Here is a 21,985-nt window from a genome sequence, read left to right as displayed (position 1 = left end):
TTTTTCTCTCCTGGACCTGTTGCCTCCATGACCCAACCACGGATAAGTGATAAAAGATGGAGTTTTATTCAAATCTGTCCAGTGGTTCAAGAGATATTTTGCTAACAGACAAACACACAATTGAACACAGTCAAAAACTTTATTGCTCATTTGACTTTTGCCCCAGCTGAATCCAATTCAGTAAACAAATGTCACATATTTGTTGTTTGGTTATGTAAATAAAATTAGATTTCTGATGCTGCTGTAGAAAAAGAAGACTCGTTCGTAAGATATTGATCCTGAGATGTGTTCATTAGGTGGAAAAGAAGTGTCCTTAGGGGTGCATTTCTTTTCACAGTTCAATGTTAGGTCATGTGGACCTCCTCAAAGTGATACAGCTTTTCCAATTATGATGAGATTGGTGATGTTGTTAAATGTTACTGATAAGCTTTGTTGACAGATTCCACAGCTCAGATCTGCGTCATCCCAGGGATGTTCTGCTTGACATTTCTTTTGTAATAAATTGTTAAAAATCAACAAGCTGGGTCTTCCTGTTTCCCTCTTCTTTTTGCCATGACACATGGGTGAGTGCAGTGTTATCAGAAGCTCAGTAAGTAAATCAGAACACAAAGTGGCCGTGATGTGCTGCGTGGAGCGCCCGCAGTTCTGTTGTACATTGTTGTTTAATGACAAGAAAGTCTATTCTATTCTGACTGTGAAGCTAAAAAGTTTATATTTCATGTCAGTCACATCCCTCCCATCAACTAACAATCAGAGCTTCATAAAAATGTGAAAAAAAAAGAGATTTTTTTCGCTTGTAGCTGTGTCCAATACGCAGGTGAGCGCTGCCTGCTGCTCCACACAAACATGAACATATAAGTTGAACTTGGCTCAGCTTCGGCTCCGGGGCAACATGCGAACGTGTTAATGTGAAAAAGGCCTCAACTCTTTTCCCTCCCAGCTTTCTTAAATGTGCTAATGGATTCAGGATTATTCCATATGCTGCAGAAACCCTGGCAGCGATCCACAGAATCTCTGCTGGCCTAAACTGAGATGTTACAGAAAACCTCTTCAGATGGTCAGCTTTTATCGAGAACAGGTAAAATGTTTGTTCCGCCCTGTTCCTTATCGTCTGTCGCTAAACCTAATGTTTTTATTTGTGTGTGTGTGTGAATGTGTGTATTTGTCTGTCTGTTAGCAAAATATCACATGAAACACTGGATGGATTTTAATGAACCTCTCAGAAAGTAATCATGAGATGTATGTCTACAAGTGATTAACTTTTGAAATCAACCCCATTCATGATGGTCGGTACAGCCAGCTGATTATAGCAAACACAAACGTGGCTATAACTCAGTCAGTTTTACAGCTATTGAGTTAAGATTTCGTGTGGTAGTAGCTGAGAGTCATCCTCAACACATACTCTGGGCACTAACACGTTATGCGAGATCTCAGTGGATCATGCAGAATATACTTTAGAAGGTTTGACCAAAACAGCTACAACTCATTTCCAAGCATAAAATGATCTCAGTCTAAAACTCCAGCATGAAAGGCGGCGGGCGATATGCAATCCTTCAAGGAATGCAAGGCCTTTAATTTAAGGTTTTATTTTTAAACTCCCTGTCTGTGATCTGTTGGGGAATTAATCCTGGAAATGGAAACAGTTTGTAATGTTTGGTGTCTGACAGAAAAACCTGCACGAGGCTGTTTGCCTTTTTTATAACTCAGTCTGAAACGTGACTGGTTTTTCCTGCTTGGATGCAGGTTATATAACTTTATTTATTTATTTTTTACTGCTGGGCTCATTTTCTGCCTTTTTAAAGAAGATGCTTCAGATTTTCATTACAACATTAATCCCAAGTTCTTCCTTCAGTGGAAACAACACAAAGAAAATCCTCTTTATTCAACATTTAAGATGAACACTTTAGTCCCTGTTTGGATTTTTACATGTAAGAAGAAAAAGCAGAACCATCTCCACGAGGATAATTTAATTCAACTTGTGAAGGCTTCTCCCTCCCTCCCCCTTCTCTCCTGCAGTCATTTCTTCATCCCTACAATGAGGTTCTTGTGCGCTACTGTCTGGGACAAGCCGCAGAAATGCCTTGGCTCGGGAGCTGGAGACGTCATGGATTCCAGAGTGTGGGGGCTTTGCAGGAAAGCCCTGAATCTCGGACATGGAGCCGCTCCAGGTTTCCATGGCAAAGGCGCACAAACAGGAGGAAACACTGAGGGAATCCCGTTATTTTACAGCACTGGAGCATTATAAACACCCAGAGCGAGGAAGGAAACTGCCCTTGATGCTCAAGTAATCCTTATAGAGCTCGAGGAAGGAGGACTTCACACCAGAAGCTCCGCTGTAGCCGAGCTGGCCGCGGCTTTTTTCAAGAGAAACTCAATTTTACGCGCAGCTGTTGGAAGTTTTTGAACAAAAAGGACTTTAAAAAAAATCTTTCTCCTGCCTTTAGCGTTTTTAACTGAAGCCTCTCCTCCATTATGGCTGTCTGAAGAGACTGTTTTTGTGCTTTTTATTTATTTTTCTTCACTTTTTGGATTTTTTTCCTCCCCACATCCAGATGTTTAGAGAGAGCTGGAGGCTGGCACAGTACCACATGATGAGGTCTATGGATCAAGGTACTGCTGAAGTGTTGTGATTATCTGGTAATCAATCACTTTGATTTTCTTTTTATTGATAGAGTACATCTCGGTGTGTTTGTGTCTAAAATAATTGGAAAATCATCACAAGTCGTAGGTAATGTTCAGATGATCTGTTACTTTTAGATATTTTAGGCAAGAACACGATTCTAAACAACACTAATGCGTATTAAAAGTTTTTTTAAAGGGTGAAAAACAGTTTAAAAGAGGCTTTCGGTTGAATAAAGACATGTTACTGAACTTGTCGCCAACTTTAAATCCAACTGTTGCTATCTGATTTGGTTTATTTGTGCGAAATGCGCAAAAATATTCATTATAAATCAAGCTGTGACATGTGGCAAAAGAAAAGACCAGAACATAATCTAAATTAGTGGTTCCCAAACCTTTCAGCTTCTGACCCAAAAAATAACATCTGCAGAGGCTTGCGATCGTAAACATCACCGGTTTAAATATCCAGTTGTTGCTACTAAGCTTATTAAATAAGAACGCAATGACAACACAAGCAGCCTCAACAACAGTGATATGATATGTTTTTTTAATTAACTTATGACTATTGCATTGATCTAAATAATTAAATGTGGGTCCTTTTAGCTGACGGAGCACATACCTCCGGCGCGCTGGGTGTGGGGGGTGTAGCTGACCCCCGGTGCGCGCCCTGTTGTTGCGTCGTGCGTAAATCTGGGGATACCCAGAGGAGAACCCGTCTCCTGTGGCAACGAAGAGCGCGCTGCGAGCAACCACAACAGTCGAGCGGCAGATTAAATGAAAGGACAAGAAAAAAAAATGATTGAGAAAAGCGGATTTTCTGCACATTTCTCTACAACTATCTGCCTTTAAAGCCGGGGTGAAACGTTTGGAACCAGGTGAGCGACACTGCAAGCCGTCCGACACCCGGGGGCAGCACCAGGCTGCGCGTCACAGGAGACACGGAGCGGGTTGGTGCGGTCGGACCCGCTGATGGCGATGCGCTCCGTTTGTAAATTGACCCGCCCTCCTGTCTGAAACTAATCGCGGCGAGCAGAAACAGGAAACCCTGTGCGCTTCACCTCCTGCAGCTCGCTCGATGCGTGAAGAAGTGACGCTCGGTTCACAGCCGGTTCCCCGACGAGACGCATCAGCCGGCCGCGCTCATCCTCTGCTGCGCCCGCGGGAGGGGGTCCACACGGGAGATAAAAAGTATCACACATCAGACAGATGAGCTCCTTCTACGACGGAAAGGACCTGGAGGAAGAGCTCAGTCGAGTCAGCTGTCCTGATGAGGATTTATCCTTTGAGTACCTGTTTGAGTATGAGCCGCCCTGCAGCGACTTTCCTGGGGGAGATCAAGGTGTGTCCGACGCTTTTTGGTCACCTCAGCTAACTCCCCATATTCCTCTTTGGGTTGTTAGTTGACTCCTTACGAACGCGCGGCATGAAAAGCTTGTATTTTTGAATGAAACAGTAGATCAGGAAGTACACTTTAAAACCTTGTTGTTGGTCTGCCATGAAGTCACGTGAGAGAGAATACCAGAAAAAAGGACACCTTTTCCTTTTAGGTGATAAAATGATTACATTTAAGTCCCCCCAACTAACTTTTAATTTCATTGTTTCCTTAAAAGTATCTGTATTATTAGGAGAGCAGAGATTACTTTCACAAATCTGTCTGATGACTTGGATTTTGTAAGAAATGTTTGTTTAATCAGTTAATATTTTGTAATGTTTTCCTGATCCAGATGAGCCCAACCTTGCACCTCACAAAGTCCTCAGTCCTGAATCAGAGCAGGTTTACCCCCTGGAGGAGACCTCCCCTTACAGGATCAAGTCCTGCAGCTCCTCCTATGTTCAGCACGGCGAGGTCCTCTTGGGGTATGAGAACCAGGAGGCCAGGAGCTACCTGGACAGCACCCGGCCCCCGGGCTTGGCCCTGAGCCCTCGTATTGAGATCACCCCCTCTCGTGAGCACTACCCTCATGGCCGGGACTCCCTGCAGAGCCAGCACATGAACATTAGCCCCCGGCCTACCCTTACTGTTCCTGGCCATGAGAACCTGGCCTACCGTGAGCCCCAGTGTCTGAGCCCTGCCAGCAGCAACTCCTCCACCAGCTGGCACTCGGAGAGCTACTCCCCCTGGGCGTCCCCGTGCGTGTCCCCCAGCAACGGCCAGAACCCCTCTGACCTCTGCCCCCGGCTGCAGAGCATCCACACCAGCTCACCCCGCACCTCCCCGGGCACCTCCCCTCGCACAAGCCTGGCCGAGGACGGCTGCCTTGGAGCCCACTCACCCTCGCCCAGGCCTGGCTCCCGCTCCACCTCCCCCCAGGGGAAACGCACCTACGAAATGTACAGGAATCCAGGGCTGATGCCTGGGCACCGCTCCCCCAGCCCCTCCCCACATGGAGGCCACGAGGAGCTCAATATAGGAGCCCACTATACACACAGCGGCCTGGTTGAGGGTGTGAACGGGTTTGGCAGCAATCAGCCAGGACTGGTGCCTACTAAACTAGTGAAGACCTCCAACCAGGTTTACACCCTGTACCCAGAGAACCACGGAGATGGGAACTACCTGGTGTCCTGTGATCAGGACATCAAAACCAAACCTGCAGAGTCTTTTTTTGTCATCCCACAAATCTGGCCCAAGCCACTGGTTTCCAGCATCTGCAGGTGAGTTGGTAAACAGAGAGAGATTGTTGCTTTGGGTTGATGAGTTGATGAGGTTGATCAGAAGTATTAAAGTTCTAATAGTAACGACTTTCTCTCTCCATCCTCTGCAGCATCCCTCTGGCTTCACTCCCCCCACTGGAATGGCCCCTTCCGAGTCGCACAGACCAGTATGAGCTCCACATTGACGTGCAGCCCAAACCGCACCACCGGGCTCATTATGAGACCGAGGGAAGTAGGGGTGCAGTCAAAGCCCCCACAGGAGGGCATCCTGTTGTGCAGGTATGTCCCAATGCTTGAATTAACCTCTTTCAGATGACAGGACTTACAGTCAGAAGGGTGCAGGACCAGTTCAGGGCATACTGTCAGGTGCACTCTGTGGAGTTTTCTTCCACGTCTGGGTTCAGGCAGCCCTGATGAGCACTAAAGCACTCTTATTACTATTCTGATCAGTTTTTGTGTCTTATATCTTGTTGAACATCCTTGTAATAAAGCATATAAGTTAAACACCAAAATGTGCAAGTCAGTCAGAAACAGTGTGTTATGACTTTTGGTAGTGGCATGTTGCACAATGTAGACAAATCTTCCAAAAAAACTGCATGAAAAAAATGGAGATCAATGTGGTTTTGGTGAAGCACATGGGAAAACCTAGCCCTCTTTTGAGCTGTAAACCTCAGGCATACTTCACAGTAGAAACATCATTTAAAGTTTAAAAGTGTCACAGGAAGTTGGACTTTACATGTCTGAACGGGCATTTCGATATCTTATCCACTTTTTAACACAATCACAGTTTAAATTTGGGAACTTTTACAGATTTTTCCACAGAATGTTCACCTGACAACTGATGATGTCAAACTAACTTTTGAATTGTCTAAAACTTTCAAATCTTTCTCAAACTCTTCTTACTCCCAAGTTTTTTTGGTACATATACAAATTATACATCAGAGCTTAGGCATTTTTGAGAGTGCACACCCAAACTTTCACAGATTTTATAATATTTTGGAAACAAAGCACCTTTTTAACTTCTCATATCTCCAGTATTAAACACTTTAGAAACTTAAAATGTGGCATTTTCGGACAATCAGAGTCTTCTGCCACGAACAGATCAAGAATTTCTCAGATATGACCTGTAGTTTTTGCACAGCGACTGTTTGTTTGAGGCTTACTTTTCAGTTTGCCTCTTGTTGACTTGGCAGTCAGGGAGTAACAGACTTTTATGTGTGGTTACCATGGTGACTACAATAAGTCAATAAGCGTAACGTTTTTTTTTTCTTCAAACCTTGGTGTTCTTTTCAGTTTCCACATCAAAATCTAGGCATTTTTTATTAGTTTACGATTATGTCAAATTATGTAGGGATTTTGGGTTGTAGCTGCATCCTTCAAAATATCTTCAGAATTTTTCTAGTTCATTAAACTGCCAGTGGTCGTGATGTTGTTGCATGAAAATAATTTCTCTTATGGCGCCATTACCCACCTCCTTAGACAAATTGTGACGGACACCATAACCACAGACACTCAGTATGACACACAGAAACCACCTCAAGACATCCCTCAGAACTGAACCCAGGTCAGTGAGCAACACAAGCTCAGATTTTTAGACTTTATTTTAAGGCTTATAATAACCAGCTGTTATTTGACCTCGCCTCATGGTTTTAACCACACAGATGGATCTGGGTTATTTAGTTCTGAGTTCCTCTTTCTTACACACTGTTTTGTTGACTGTGTGACTCTTGTATAAGGAAGCTGACTTGAGGTACTGAAACACTGTCAAGGCACATGTTTCAAAAGAAAACAAACAACAACAAAAAAAAACCCAGTTCCTGTGGTTAGGATAATTGCTGTTCAGGAGAAAAAAAGTTTTCATGTCTACTACAGTCATAGTATTGAAGTGGAGCACATGTCTGGCACAGTTTCAGATGGCTGTAGTGTCCATAAATAGGTTCAACTTCCTTTACTTTGTGTTACCATGGCAACATGTCAATGCTGTTTTTGTTGGTGATCGTTGGAACTCTGTGGAAAGAAGACTTTGCTCGCTTCTTTTCCATTTTCTGCCCGTCCCCCAAAGACCTCACCCTGAGGTCAGAGCCGCCTGGTTTTCCGGGCCTGTCGGACGGTCCGGGCCCGTCTGGCTGCGGCTGCACTCCTTCATCACATCTTTCCTTTCCTCTGCCTCTCTTTCAATCTGTTTTTCCTTCTTTCGCTTCCCCTCTCCCTGCCTCTCTCTCTCTGAGCACTCCACTTTACTTTTCCTGCACCGCTCACTGTCATGACTCAGTGCTCCTACTGCTGCCATGACAACCGGCCGGCTGCTCACATGGCCTGCTCGGTGTTTGCAGTCAAACACTCGATGACACTGTGTCATCTACCTGGAGATGGAGGGAGCGCACCCCTTCGTGTTGCCATGGTTTCTGTGTGCACTGAGCAGCTGCTATGAAGTCAGATGGCTTCATCCACCAAGATAGACAGAAATTCCTCTTCCTTAATGAATAATGTGAGGCAGAACAGCTGTAAATAAACACTATATTTCTCTGTTTAAGGACAAGATGAGTACAAAGTTACCTATAGTGTAGTCTGCTCTGTTTTTAGAATCAAATTTATGGCGGGGTTTTGAGATAAAGGTCATGCACTTCACAGTTTGCACAAAAACAGCATTTAGAGATGCTACTTTTAACCTGAAAGTACCTCCTGAGGAAACCTGCAAAAACCACAAGGTGTCAACTTGCATCTGTCTTTCAGTTGACAGTTTCACACATGTAGTGCATTTCATTTTGTGCTGTGGGACATTCAGATCAGTCAGTTCAACTTGTCTCATTGGAACATCCTTTAAAAATTATAGAGCAATTCCTGCACCTTCTTCCACTAAATAAAATTTGCCCAGAGTCATATTAAGAAATATATTTTGTGACATTATGAAAGTAAAGATCTGTAATAAACTCCTGACAGTTTTTGTTATATTTACATGTTGGAACAAAGATGACAACCAAACTTATATATACTTAATTGAGACTGTAAGAAACTTCTTCTCATAAGGACAGAGACCTTTATTTGCCGGATTTGCTTTTATTAAAGATGAGTTGTTATTTCTAAGAATCTGTGTTATCAGTATGACTCGTCATATTGTATATTTCTATTGTTTTCTTAACATGGTTATGAATTGAAATACTATTTATTTCCATGGTCTTTTTGGTCAAAGCTCCAGAGAACCGCTGCAGACGAACCAAAGAGCCAAATATGGCCCCAGAGCCGCAGGTTTTAGACCTCCGGCCTCTGTATTTACTAGGTTAAATATAAAGTAGTTAGGTAAACACAACCTCAGATGAACTGCTACACACAGCATATTATAATGTGTCAATATTTATAGTACAAAAACTAAACAATAAAGCAGAAGCAAGATGTGAAAACTAAGTCTACCACGGCAGCTTCTGCATGAATTAGCAAAGTGTAGTAGCAGCCAGTTACTGCTAATCAAATGGTTAACCAATCATTACTTGTGAGTGCATCCCTATAAGAGCAGGAGTTTTGTCAGTTTCCTGCTCTGGAGCGAACAGGCGTGCGTTACCACAATGTCAGCAATGACTTTAGAAAAGCAATGGTTGCTGCACTTAATCTGGGAATGTTGCCTGGCCATTTCCAAAAAATTTGGAGTCCATCATTTCATACTGAAATCACTTAAGACATATGCCAGTCTTTCCAGCAGAAAAGGTCCCAGAAGTCTTCCTTGTAGTCAGACTGTACAACGCTCAGAGAAACTGCCAAAAACCTAAAAGCTCCATATGAGACTCCACAAGCCTCGGTTAGCAGGTTAAAGGTTAAAGTTCAGGATAAGACAATTGAAAAAAAGACTGAACAAGTATAGATTGTTTGGAAGGGTTGTAAAAAACCACGGCAGCATGACGTAGGTTTGCAAAAATATTTTTAAACAAACCACAAAGTGTCTGAAACGATCTCCTTTGGATAGATGAGACCTAAGTAGAAAGTTTTACTGATAATGCACAACAGCACATCAGGTGAAAACCAAAAAACAGCATATAAACACAAGCAGTGGTGGAGGGGTGATGAGTTGGGCTTGTTTTGCAGCCACAGGATCTGGCAGTCAGTGAGTCTATCATGAGCTCCTCTGTAGACCAAAGGGTTCTACAGTCAAATGTGAAGACGTGTCCGATAGCTGAAACCTGGACCCAACTGGGTCGTGGCTGAAAAACGAGAATTGTGATGTTGCTGTATTGGTTGAAACGTTGCAAGTGGACCTCAACAAGCTTCAATGAACTAAAAAGGAATGGGTCAAACGTTTTCCCAAACCATGTTAAAGGCTGATAAAGTCATACAAAGGACAATAAATGAGACTTATTGCTGCTAAGGATGTTTCAAGCTGTTGAATCATGACAGGGTTTAGTTTCTCACAAAGTGAAGTTGTGCATACCCAATTTTAAGACCTTTTTCATGGCTAGATGAGTTTTATTCATTTGGTTTCTCCTGATTGAAGGAGGATATACTTTCTGTTTCACATGACTGTGTTTTGTGTATTTGCAGTTACATGGCTATAGAGGCAAAGATCCACTTGGCCTACAGATTTTCATCGGTACAGCAGATGAGCGCATCCTCAAGCCTCACGCTTTTTATCAAGTTCATCGGATCACTGGCAAGACAGTCACCACCACCAGCTTCGAGAAGATCATCAACGGCACCAAAGTCCTCGAGATCCCACTGGAGCCAAAGAACAACATGAAAGCAATGTGAGTTCATTCCAGTCTAACTTTAACGGTAAAATTCCTACTCGCAGTTCTGCTCACACCGTTTTATCTTTCCTCTCAGAATCGACTGTGCTGGGATTCTCAAGCTCAGAAATGCTGATATTGAGCTGAGGAAAGGCGAGACAGACGTTGGTCGGAAAAATACCCGAGTTCGTCTGGTGTTCCGAGTGCACATACCTCAGCCTGGAGGACAGCATGTTTCTCTCCAAGTGGCCTCACATCCCATTGAGTGCTGTAAGCAGCGAACACATCTATGAGTCTCCTTCTATTCTTTAGTTCTTGAAAACATTTTCAAGTTCTAGGGCAAGTTTGACTTCATAATGCTTCTCGTTGAGGCTAAACTGCTTGTCAACATTTAACAAAACTTTATACAAAATAAATATCATTAAAAAGGAACCCGCATTCAAATGAGGCTGGAGCCAGGCTGATAGTTCAGCATCTTGTGCATAAAGAGCTTTTTGTGCAACCAGGGCTTCCATCCAGTAGGTGGGCACTGCATGCTTCAGGGAACCTGTTTGGATATACTCAGTAGTAAAGTCTGTTTGTGTACATCGATGCATATTTACACAGTCTTATTAAAGTGCCTGGTGTAATCACAACTCAAACAAAAATGCTCTTTATCTACCTTTAGAAAAACGTTTCTTCAAGTATGAATTGCTTCAGGCAATATGTTTCGGTTATTAAAAAAGTTGTGCCGCAAAGTTTCATCCTAATTGTTTCCCATCTTGTCTCCACTGACGTAAAAGGCTGGAACAATAGTTGCAACATGTGTTTTGTAGGACAGTTGCCTGTTAGACATCTGCCAGGCATGCTGATTGTGTCATCCTCTTTGTTTGTCCATTTGCAGTGTAGTAAGAGGAACAAACCTATTGAAAGGTACTAAATTCAACTTCCTTCAGAAGTTAGTCAAGTGTTAGCTTTTATTATTCTCTTGTTACCGCTGAGCAGAATGTTCAATTTTCCTGGAAACAGGTTTCAGAGGCAATTTGGCACTTTGAAATTTCCTTTCCTTTGAGAAGGAAAAGGTTGGTTTGAATTTATTTGATAAAAAACACACTCAGTGCACATAGAGCAGCCACATAGGGTGTTAGATTGGTGGCTTTTCAGAATCCTCACTCTGAAGGTACCAAAGACATACACTGAATTCACTACATTTACTAATCAGTAAATGTAGCGAAAAAGGACCAAAAGCTATGAATGGGACAATATTTTGATAGAGTCAAATACTGTATCTTTTGAGCAATACAATAATTGATATGCTGGCTCCAAATATCAACATTTTACTGAATAAATTAGGGCAGCCTGAACAGAGTCCATGCTTTTTCTTTTTGGCTCCTTGCAGCAAGCTGGAATTTACATTTGAGGGAAACTTGACTGGAAGCTAACCAAGTTGACTTTAACAGCTTGATAAAAGCAGACAGGTGTGAAAAGAAAGTTGCCATTATGAGATTACAAGATGCTATGGGATGAAGTGGGTGGGCCTGGCCAGGGGATTTGTTCACATTCTAAATGCAGTTTTTTGTTTAAGTAATTCAGCAGTAAATTGGATTGATGGTATCCCTACAGAAAACAGACGACAATAACAAAATAATTATTTTTCACATATTTTAAAAGTTTTGTTCAATTTTGGCGACTACCCACTTTCAGTCAGGTCTACCTGCAAATTTATTTTTGGCTTACTCACCTGCTCCACCTGTTCACTGAAGCAGCTGCTTCCCCATCTTTTAAAGTGTGAGTGCAAATGTATGCTTTTTGCTCCCCCCCACTTTTGACTGAAGAATGTTGATTCAGTCCAACTCACCGAAACACCGGTAGGCGCTGAATTACTACTCAGGCAGCATTCTGTGGAGATGAGAAACATCATGGGTTCTTTAAAGGAGCTTTTATTATTTTTGGGTCAGAATAAATTCAGCCTCAAAGTAAAAGTTTTGTAAATGCCTACATCATGGCATTTCTCTCTTAATATGTATAAGTGAAGACAGTTTATAGCATATTAAATCAGTTTTTATGTTCCTGTTTTGTGACCCCTTCCTGTAAATCACTTTACTCTACATGAGCTGAAGTGTTCTCTCCACAAGCTGTCATTTGACTCATTTCAATTGATACTTAGTAAAAATAAGAGCCACAGCTGTGATTCCTGAATGACTCATTCTCACGTCTTTATCGTAAATTATTTTGTCACATCTGGGTAATTAGTAGTTTTGCTCTTGAGAAAAAATCAGCAGAATCTGCAAAACAAGCCCAAATCATCACCCCTCTGCCACCGAGCTGACAGCTAGTAGATGTGCGCTTAGAGATCTGGGTAAGGATTCTTTTGTTCACCGAATGATTGGCACATGATTCATTTCGTTGTTAAAATGTCAAATGAAATCAGCCAGGGTCTGTCCATCAGCCAGAATGATGTTACGTTTATAACAATAAAAAGGAAAAAAAAAACAATAAAAAATCCTCATAATGGAGAAAGTAACACCAGTAAAAGTTCCACTCCATCCCTCTGTGTGTCTCTGCAGCCCAGCGTTCAGCACATGAGCTTCCCATGGTGGAGAAGCAGGACTTGGACAGCTGCTCTGTTCTGGGTGGCCAGCAGATGATCCTGACCGGGCAGAACTTCAGCTCCGACTCAAAGGTCATTTTTCTGGAGAAGACTCAGGGTGAGTTTTATATTAAGACAGAATCTGTGACAGAATCTATAAAACCTTTGTGGTGTGACTATTACATGCTACAGTATCACAGTAAAACCTGATAGATAACTGATGACTCATAAGCCACAGTATTTGTGCAACGACGACTTAGCTGTTACATTTCTTTTCATGACCATTGTTGTACAGATGGAGTTGTGAGTTATACTATTTGCATGATCCAGAGGATAATGTTGCTACCTTACTTCCGTCTGCCCTTTTTTCCCCTCACTGGCCTCCATGTTGTCTAATCACTCAAAGGATCCTTTTGTTACACAGATAATGACTCTGTGCAACACATCAGAAGAGTCATATACAATTTTTTTAAATACCTGGGTTTACATATATAGTCTTACATTTATGAGAAAAAGAGAGTCTACAGTTCAGTTCTGGGGTTTTACGTAGCAGGACATAATACAAAATGATCTGGTCTTTTCCAGGTTTAAAGTTATTCAAGTGTAACCTCAAGTTAACAAAAACAGAACACAACAGATTCCCTCGTGTCATTATTTATTAAACAAAAATGTCAAATGGCAAAAGGCAAAATGGAAAAGCTGTGTGTGAAAAACTAAGTCCTTGATTCTTTTCTTTTTCAGCTATTACTGTCCTCTTTTAAGACCCAATCTAATCTAGGCTTCAGCTGTCGTACAGATAGGCCTCACATTAGACTGTAGAATTGTTTGGTCTGCAGAGGAGCTTATAGTCAACTCGATGACTGGAAGGTGCTCAGGTCTCGAGGCTGCAAAACAAGCCATCACCCCTCCACCACCAAACTTGACACTTGATATGTGCTGATATGCAGTGTTTGGTTTTCTCCAAACAAGCTGCTGTGCATTATGGGTAAACATTTCTCCTTTGTGTATTTTTGTACCCTCAAGGTTAGACTTGAATATTTTTAGAACTTGATTAAAAACAGATTTTTTTTTTATTATGTGCTAAACTCCTAGAACTGCAAAAGGCTGGACATTCTTTTTTTTTCCCACAACTGTATTTATAGCTCTACATTAAGCCAGTGGCCCTACACTTTAGGGTTTTAGTTTGTTTGCGTGGTTCTGGGATGTGTTGCATTGTTTAACTTAGTCAGTTCTCAACAATTTGACCTTAGATGTTGTTATAAAGATTTATAGGTGCAATTTTGTTGGTTGTTTTACTCCCTGGTGCTGTTATGCACTCTCAGCAGAAAGGTTTTTTTTTTTTTAAGTTAAAAGGCAGTCTTCAGAAAACTTTCACAAGTTTTGGACTTCCATGTCCTTGTTACTTTTTTTCTTCGGGGTTCCCTACTGCTGTGTTACAACACTCCACAGTAACGCGAAGAGGGAAAATAAAAGCCTACAAAGGGATTGCCTTTGTTTTGGAGAGTTTCTTTATGACACAAAGTTCTGGTCCAGTCCAGCTGTGGAATCCCTCTGAATGAGACAGCAGCATCTGGCTGGAGCTCCCCTGATTCTTGTCCTTGGATGGGGAGAGTCATTTGGAGAGAAGGAAAGCTTCCCAGGCCAAGTCAAAGCTACTCAGGCTCTTTCTCCAGCTCCATCACTCCCCCTTTCCGCCTCCTCTCGCAATTATCCCCAGTGGGAGAACAAATCGGGGTATCCCTTAGAGAAGAACTGAAACAAACGCAAACAATTCCGAATGCCAAGAGAGCAGTAGTCATCCAGTTTTGTAAAGAAGTGGGGAGAGTTTCTCATAAAACTAAAATCTAAAATAAAAAAAAACTACTTGGCGGCATCTGTGGAATCCCCCTCACTGGTGCTGACTCATTTAATCCATGTGTTTTTAATCTGTAATTTGATCGAGGGGTTCCCACCTACAGAAACACTCAAACAGAGCTCACTGTAACACATGGCTCATATGTTCGAGCATGTGCAGTTTGCACCACTTGCTTTTAACTTGTGGCCTTAAATGACTTCTTGAATTTAATCTGATGAAGTGTAATGTAACATAAGTCGTTATCACGTTAAGCAGCCCTCACATCTGTGGTTCTTGTCACATCATTGATAACAGTAGTGCTGCAGTCAGGAGCACACATGCATGTGTCTCTTCCACTGTCAAAAGTCCTTGTGAATAATGAACAACTCTGTGTGTGTGTTTGAAGTAAACCTACAAATTCTGTTTTTAGTTGTGTCTGTTGGTGTGGCAGGAAGTGGTTTCATCTACAAGCACAAGCTGTTGCTACAAGTTTTAAGTTTACATAGCTGTGAAACAAAATAAACAAGAAATGCTTTGAATATACAAAGAAAGATTTTTTTCTTTTTTTACTTTGGATTCATAGATTACTTCTGACTTGGACTTTTTGCACAAAGAAACACTAACATTTACCACACTGACTAATATTTCCAATTTCCTTTTTTACTTATTAGATGGCCAGCAAATCTGGGAAATGGAAGCAACCGTGGACAAAGATAAGAGCCAGCCTGTATGTGTTATGTGCCTGCTTATTAAAAAAAAACATTGCATACTTGTAACACGTTTGTTTTAGTAGCATAGCTTCAAATGAATCACCAGTTGGGGTTGTAATAGAGCTTTGTTGCTTTTTTTTTTTTTTTTTTGCAGAGCATGCTGTTTGTGGAGGTCCCGTCCTACCGGGACACATCTTTGTGCCATTCTGTCAAAGTTAACTTCTATGTCATCAATGGCAAGCGAAAACGCAGCCAGCCTCAGCATTTCACCTACACCCCCCTGGCATGTAAGAAATCTGCTCCAATTCTATATGTTACTCTTGAACAACTTAATTGTTGTTCACTGTCCTCTGATTAGCTTATTCTTTTCCTTTCAGCTCCGTGTATTAAGGCAGAGCCTATAGATGAATATGAAGCAGACCACATGGGCTTTGGGGTGCCTCAGATCTTAGGTTTATCCCCTCACTCCTATTACCATGACCCTCGCAGTGTCCTCCACTCAGACAAGGGCCTGGTCTCTGGCATGGCTTCCTGCCAGCGTTACAGCTCCAGCCTTCCAAGCCAAGACTCACGTTTCCAGCACCAGAGCCCAGCTATAGTCTACTCTCGTGGAGGAAGGAGCCTCAGCGGCAGCCCCAGCACTTGGCAGACTGGTGGGGCAATGCCTGAACCCCACCGGTCAGTCCTCGTCCACACAGGCTCACCAGTTCAGTCTGTTGGTCCCATCAGTGCAGTTCAACACCCTTCCATCATCCAGTTCTCCCCCACCAACCACCACCTGCTTCGGGCAGGAGAAGCTCAGACGCTTCCTCCTCCTCAGCCCGATAACCAGCAAATGCTCTACTGCGACGGCTATTCCCCACAATCTGCCTCCCACTCACCCACACATCAACAGGCCCAAACAGCAGGGACCCACCCACAGCCATGTCCCACTGTGATTCAACAGAAAGCCCGGGCCCCATCTGGGACGGGGCAAATGGAAACTCCAGGAGGCGCACAAAGACGAGTGGCGATCAAGGAGGAGAACTTGGACCAGGCCTACCTAGATGATGGTGAGTGTAAGTTCATGCTTTCATGCTCTGCGTGAATGGATTGTGTCAGTCGAGTGTAATAATGTGGATGGAGAACGGGCGAGCAGGCTGACAAAGTGATGGATATGTGCAAGAAAGAAACTGATGATAAGACCTGTCGGCAAAGATATGAGTTCTTCTGAGAACAATTCAAGGATATTTACAGCATCCGCGCCATCTCTCACTCCAGGCTGTGCACCATATTATCCTCTTAACAAAGAAAAAAAAACCTGTTAAAACAATCCATGGTAGGAGGTGTTCCATTTAAAGTGGAAATAACGGTGGGTTGAGTCATATGTTTATACTTACGCTTGTCAACCTCATTACCCCCTGAGAGAATTAATGTCAGGCTACATCCAGCAGCAGGTTGAACCTTTTTCTTGGGTTGAAGCTAAAGGTTCTCCTCACTCATTTATCTTCAATGATAAAAGCAGAAGAGTATCCACTTTAACTTCAGTTTTTGTCAGTTTGTTGAAGTTTCACTCTGCTCCAATCAACAACAATCCCTGGTTTCAGGGTTCATCTGGCACTAGCACACATCAGGAACTGTCCTTTTTTTTACTCTCAGAGCAACAACAGAGCTGGAGGGAGAAAAGAGTGTCACTTTGCTGACCGCCTGGACATGTTGACACTGTTATGAAGTGAAAAACAACTTCCATGGCAACCATTGTCAAACAGTGGAAGGTGCTGCCTGGGAGAACTGGGGAAAGCCTCTTTGTTTGTTATAGTTGGCCAGGATTTCTCCTTGGCCTTACGCCCCTCGATTCTGAGAGGGAGCCCACCAGAGAATTAGCTTTTTTTCCGACCACGGGATTCTGACAATCTGGCACAAGAAATTCCTATTTGCAGCTGCTGCCCTCCAGAAATCCCGCCTGATTGCTGTAAGATAGCAGGAGGGTGGAGGGTAGTTTGCAGGAAAAGGGAAGGAGCTGTGTGCATTTGTGTGTGTTTCAGTGGAAAAAATGAAACACAGAGAGAAAAAAAAACCCAAACTAGCAATGGAATTTGTGTTTTTTGGATGAGACTTGCAGGGCTTCCCTCCACAGTAAACAGCAACAGGACTGTGAGCTGCTGAATTAACAAGAAGTTGGAGAAACAGTCACACTGGGGCTCTTTTTGATCCTCCCAGCTTGGAAAGGTGATCATAGCTTGTCAGTTTCCTAAGGTGCATCAGTTTGATTCAATTCATGTCTGTCCTCAGAAACCTATGGCAACTTATTTTATTTATCACACTTATTTAAAACATAATAAATGATGGAATGATAGTGTAGTCATGATGCATCTTTAATAACTTGTTTCAGAAGGAAAAATCCCCATTTAGACTGCATTAACTGTGTCTACTGAGCCTTACCTCTCCAACAGGGCATAGTTCAGCTCTTCATGTCATTATGGCTGTCTTATTGAGGGGAATAAAAGAGGGACTTCCCAATATTGAAAACAAAACAAAACAAAAAAATCCCTTTTGGTTTGACTGAAAAACGTAAGACGATTATCTCAGCCGCAGATCATTAAAGTTGGAACTATCGAAAGCATTTTCACCAACGTGAGATTGTCAACATTGTTCATCTAGACATGTGTGACTGTTTGTAGTCACTTTTAAAAGGAAAAAGGAAAAGAAACAGATACCACATCCTGGTTATGCCACTATGCTGCGATGAAAAAACTGTCACATCTCCCAGGAACCTGAATTATGTCAACTTTAAAGGCAAGTAAATGAAAATCCGGTCTTTCATTTTGAACATAAATTTCTTATCATGTCTCTCACACAGAGGACTGCACTCACATTAGTTCTCACCATGACCTTTGCTGTTTGTTTAGCTAATTTTATTTAGTCGGTCAAACCAAGCATGTTTGTAGGAGTGCAACAATGTATTAGCGCCACTAAAATAATTAAGGATATTCTTTTTTTTTTTTATTAAAATTGGGCTAGTTTGATTAAAACTGACAGTATTTCAAGAATAAAAATACAGTTGTTTTGAGATTAAAAGAGAAAAATACAAAAATAAATAAACAAACCAACTTTAGCGCAAAGACCTACAAACCACAAATGTTTTATAATGACTTAAAACTTCAAAGTAGGTTCTAATAAAAATAAAGAAAATTTAGATAATAGGCCTATACTGTAACTTACATATGGAGCTAAACACAACCTGTAAATAACTTCTCAAAATTCTTAGTGATTTAGGCTGTGGCATGAGTTTTATTTAAAAAAACAACAACAGTACTACTACTACTACTACTACTACTACCATGACTACTACTACTAATAATAATGATGTAAGCTACTTTTTATTAGCTTCAGATGGTTTGAGAGTGTTTAGAGGTAAACTTTAATGTATTAGTTTGAGACCTTTATTGTGAAAGACTGAAGAAAGTTCTGTAAGTGCTGCTGGCTGGCTGACTGGCTGAAGAAAATACTTTGTGGTATTTTGTAGTTTACTCAGTAAAAATGGCTACATAAGCTTCAGCTTCAATATGAATACTAAAGTTGAACAAATACAACTGGGTTCAGTTCATTGGATTTAGTCCTAAAACTACATTTTCCTTAACATCTTGACTTAAATCTTCAGACTTTGACTTTAATCTTAAAACTGAGAAACAAAAAGTCTTTGATTTGATTGTTTTTTTTTTCCATCTGAGTGACCCTAATATGCCATCGAAGAAGGAGCCCATTTTATATTTAGATCCTAAAGGTCACCAATATATGGCATTACTCACTATACACACATGACCCAGTTAGCAGAAGCCAAATTGAAGAACAACTGGAATAGCCTCTGAAAGCTGGGACTGACAGGTTTAGTGGGTGTGGAATAAAGCCTGGAGGCAGTTGAGCAGGTGAAATTGTTCCAGCAAGCAGCGATCAAGCCAGGAAAGATAAAGCACACAGCAACAGCCTGGTGGACACACATTAGTCTCAGCTCACTTCCATCTCAATAGAGAAGTTTTCTCAACCACACATCAAAGCTGGGTTCAAATGGTGACGGTCTGAGTGAAAATATTCAGTTTATTTTTATAGCGCCATGTCACAACAAAAGTCATCTCGGAGCACTGTACAAAAACATTCAGATACACTATAAAGAGCCAATTAGAAAATAGTATCTATCTAAGCACAAGTATAGACACAAGTTCACTGTCTGAGGACAGGAGAATATCAATAGTAGCTTTCACCAGTGCTGTTTTTGTGCTACGATGAGCTCTAAACCCTGACTGAAACTCCTCAAACATTATTGCTGTCCAGATGTTTCCTCAACTATTTTCTCAAGAATTTTTTAGATGAATGGGAGATTAGATAATTGGCCAGAACTCCTGAATCAAGATCGGGTTTCTTAAGTAAAGGTTTAATTAGTTCAACCTTAAAGCTCTGTCGTACATAACCGGTCATTAAAGACAAATTAAGCAGATTCAGAATACCTCTATGAGCAGTCTGGTTGGGATGGGATCTAGCAGACATGTTGATGGTTTGGATGAAGCTATTATTTTTGACAATTCAGAAATCTGAACAGGACAAAAACAGTCCAAACACAAATCAGGTTCAGGTTCTAAACCTGCTTTATCTGACAGAATCAGAGGCAGCAGTAGGATCGTGTGAATTCTCTCTCTAATTTAAATAATTTTATTTATAAAGAATCTCATGAAGTCATCACTGCTTAGTTATAGGGGCACATGGTTCAACAGAGACAGGCCTTTTCATTAATCTAGCTACAGTAATGGACAGAAACTTGGGGTTGTTCTTGTTCTTTTCTATTAAAGAAGAATAATATACAGTTCTAGCTTTATGAAGGGCTTCCTTGTATGTTAGCAGGCTATGTCTCCAGGTTAAAAGAATTCTTCCATGTTAGTGGAACGCCATTTTCTTTCCAACTTTCTAGATGCCTGTTTTAAAGTACATAACACTGAATTAAACCCAGGAGCCAGCTTCCTCTGACTGATCCCTTTCTTTTTCAGAGGATCAATTTTATCAAATGATGTTAGCATTAAAGTTGTAATATTATCAACAAGATAATTGAAGTTGTTACTCTCTGTTGCATTACTCTGCAAGACAAAGCAGAATAATAATGGAAGAGATTATTGAAATTTGGTTACAGCAATATCTGATAAACATCTACTATAATGAAATTTCCTCTCAGTGGCTGTGTCAGTGGTTATTAATAAGTGGTTAGACAGAACATGAGTGTGAGGCTGTATTATTAAGTGCTTACTTTCTATGCCATGTGTCAGAACAAGATCAATAGTATGAGGAAGAGAATGGGTAGATTTGTGGACATTTTGAGTAAAATCAGTTGACTTTATTAATTTATTAAAGGCTATTTTTAAGCTATCACTTTCAACATCTACATGTATATTGAGATCCCCCACTATTATGACTTTATCAGTATTCAATAATAAGTCAGACAAAAATTGAGAATAAGGGGCCTCCTAAAAAGAACAAAGAAGCTGATTTTTTTACAATATCCTATCTGTTATAAGTATGTGGGAGTGGGATCTTGATGCAAAAAGAATAAATTAAAACAAAGATTTTTTTTTTTCAATGCACATTTGTAAAGACAGCTCCTTCAGCGCGTCACCAGATGTGTGGTTAGATTAGTGGTTTCCTGTCTGTCCATGGTTGCTCTGCTTTCCTTTTTCTCTCTACGGCTGTGAGTACCTTATAAATCTACTGCGTCCACTAATACATTACCACATGCACTACACAAAAACAAGCAGACAAACACAAACATACCAGCTTGTGGCAGGCAGTGTGCAGGAATTGAGTCAACTGACCAAAGGGTGTCTCTTTATCCCACCATCGGTTGGAAAACAGTGCAGGTCTTTGGTGCAGAACTCAGGAGCCAGATGCTCACCTATTGAACAGACTAGTGTTCCTCTGGCCTGCCTCAAACCGTCAGGTTGGTGCCAAGCGTTCATTAAAATCAGTAAAGCTCCACTGTGTGCTGCCCCTCTGTGGCACTTCTGCTGCTTCTCTGAGCTTGTTTTATGCTCAGGAAAAAAAAACTTGTGGCACCACTGAGGAGATGAAAGTTTCTTTGAGGCATTAGGTGTCAGAGGGAATTCCACTGCACACTGAAAAAAAAACCAAAAAAAAAAAACCAGGGACACTGATGTGACGACAGCAGAGCTCCTGGTTTGGCTGTTCCTGCAGGCTCTGAAAATCTCTCTAACGCTGCGTGGCTAATAAAATATGGCCTTTGTTCAGCTGTGGTTTCACATCTGCAAATGATTTGCGAGAAAGGCAGACAGGGGAGATGCTGAAGGACAGGGAGAGTAAGATCAGCTGGTTTGTTGGAGAGAAAAACTTTTCTTCCATTGTAAGTGTGGTGACAAGGATGCTGTTCAGTTGGGAAAACAGAGGCACAGTACACAACTGTCATAAGTAGCGACAATGTAAAAATATTTAATGTAGTATTTGCTCAAACTGCTCAGAAATGGTTGATTTTCTTTTTTTTAGATAGCAGAATTTGCTCCTAAATGGATTTCATTAGTTTCACCCTTTGCCCTATGAATATGCAAGTGAAAATCTTTCAGTGTAAACAAGCAGCGATTTGCAGCCCTTTGTTCCTGTTGTAACAGCTCGTCAATATTGTCATGATCAGTGGTGATGACGGAAAGGAACCCCGAGCGCAGACTCATTGTAAAAAAATAGAAACTAATTTATTAAACTAAAGAAACAAACGAAAACCAAAAAGCTGACGTGGCAGCGAACAGACAAGAACTAAAATAAAGACATAAACAGAACAGAACTCTGAGGACAGGAACACAGAGTGAAGCAGCAAGCACAGAAACATCAAACTAACAACAAACATCAACAAACCTTAGACAAT

The 21,985-nt window shown here is 41.5% G+C and overlaps 1 protein-coding gene across 3 annotated transcripts in view; it reads left to right on the top strand.

Annotated features, from left to right (window-relative positions):
- The first annotated feature begins 2,080 nt into the window (after nucleotides 1-2,080).
- Nucleotides 2,081-21,985, top strand: part of nfatc2a (nuclear factor of activated T cells 2a) — a 27,103-nt gene continuing 7,198 nt past the window's right edge. The window contains exons 1-9 of one of the 3 annotated variants that reach the window (XM_017419113.3): nucleotides 2,081-2,610; nucleotides 4,344-5,271; nucleotides 5,382-5,550; nucleotides 9,799-10,001; nucleotides 10,081-10,253; nucleotides 12,530-12,670; nucleotides 15,058-15,113; nucleotides 15,251-15,383; nucleotides 15,474-16,154. In XM_017419113.3, the coding sequence (XP_017274602.1) occupies nucleotides 2,553-2,610; nucleotides 4,344-5,271; nucleotides 5,382-5,550; nucleotides 9,799-10,001; nucleotides 10,081-10,253; nucleotides 12,530-12,670; nucleotides 15,058-15,113; nucleotides 15,251-15,383; nucleotides 15,474-16,154 (2,542 nt within the window). In that variant the 5' untranslated portion in view covers nucleotides 2,081-2,552. Of the gene's footprint in view, nucleotides 2,611-3,222; nucleotides 3,959-4,343; nucleotides 5,272-5,381; nucleotides 5,551-9,798; nucleotides 10,002-10,080; nucleotides 10,254-12,529; nucleotides 12,671-15,057; nucleotides 15,114-15,250; nucleotides 15,384-15,473; nucleotides 16,155-21,985 lie in introns of those variants that run through there. The other 2 variants (XM_017419111.3, XM_017419112.3) reach the window with 2 other exon arrangements.

The sequence above is a fragment of the Kryptolebias marmoratus genome, linkage group LG8 (assembly GCF_001649575.2).
Source record: "Kryptolebias marmoratus isolate JLee-2015 linkage group LG8, ASM164957v2, whole genome shotgun sequence".
Lineage (NCBI taxonomy): Eukaryota > Metazoa > Chordata > Actinopteri > Cyprinodontiformes > Rivulidae > Kryptolebias > Kryptolebias marmoratus.
Note: the sequence above shows the minus strand (reverse complement) of the source record. Positions and strands in the feature narration are given on the sequence as shown.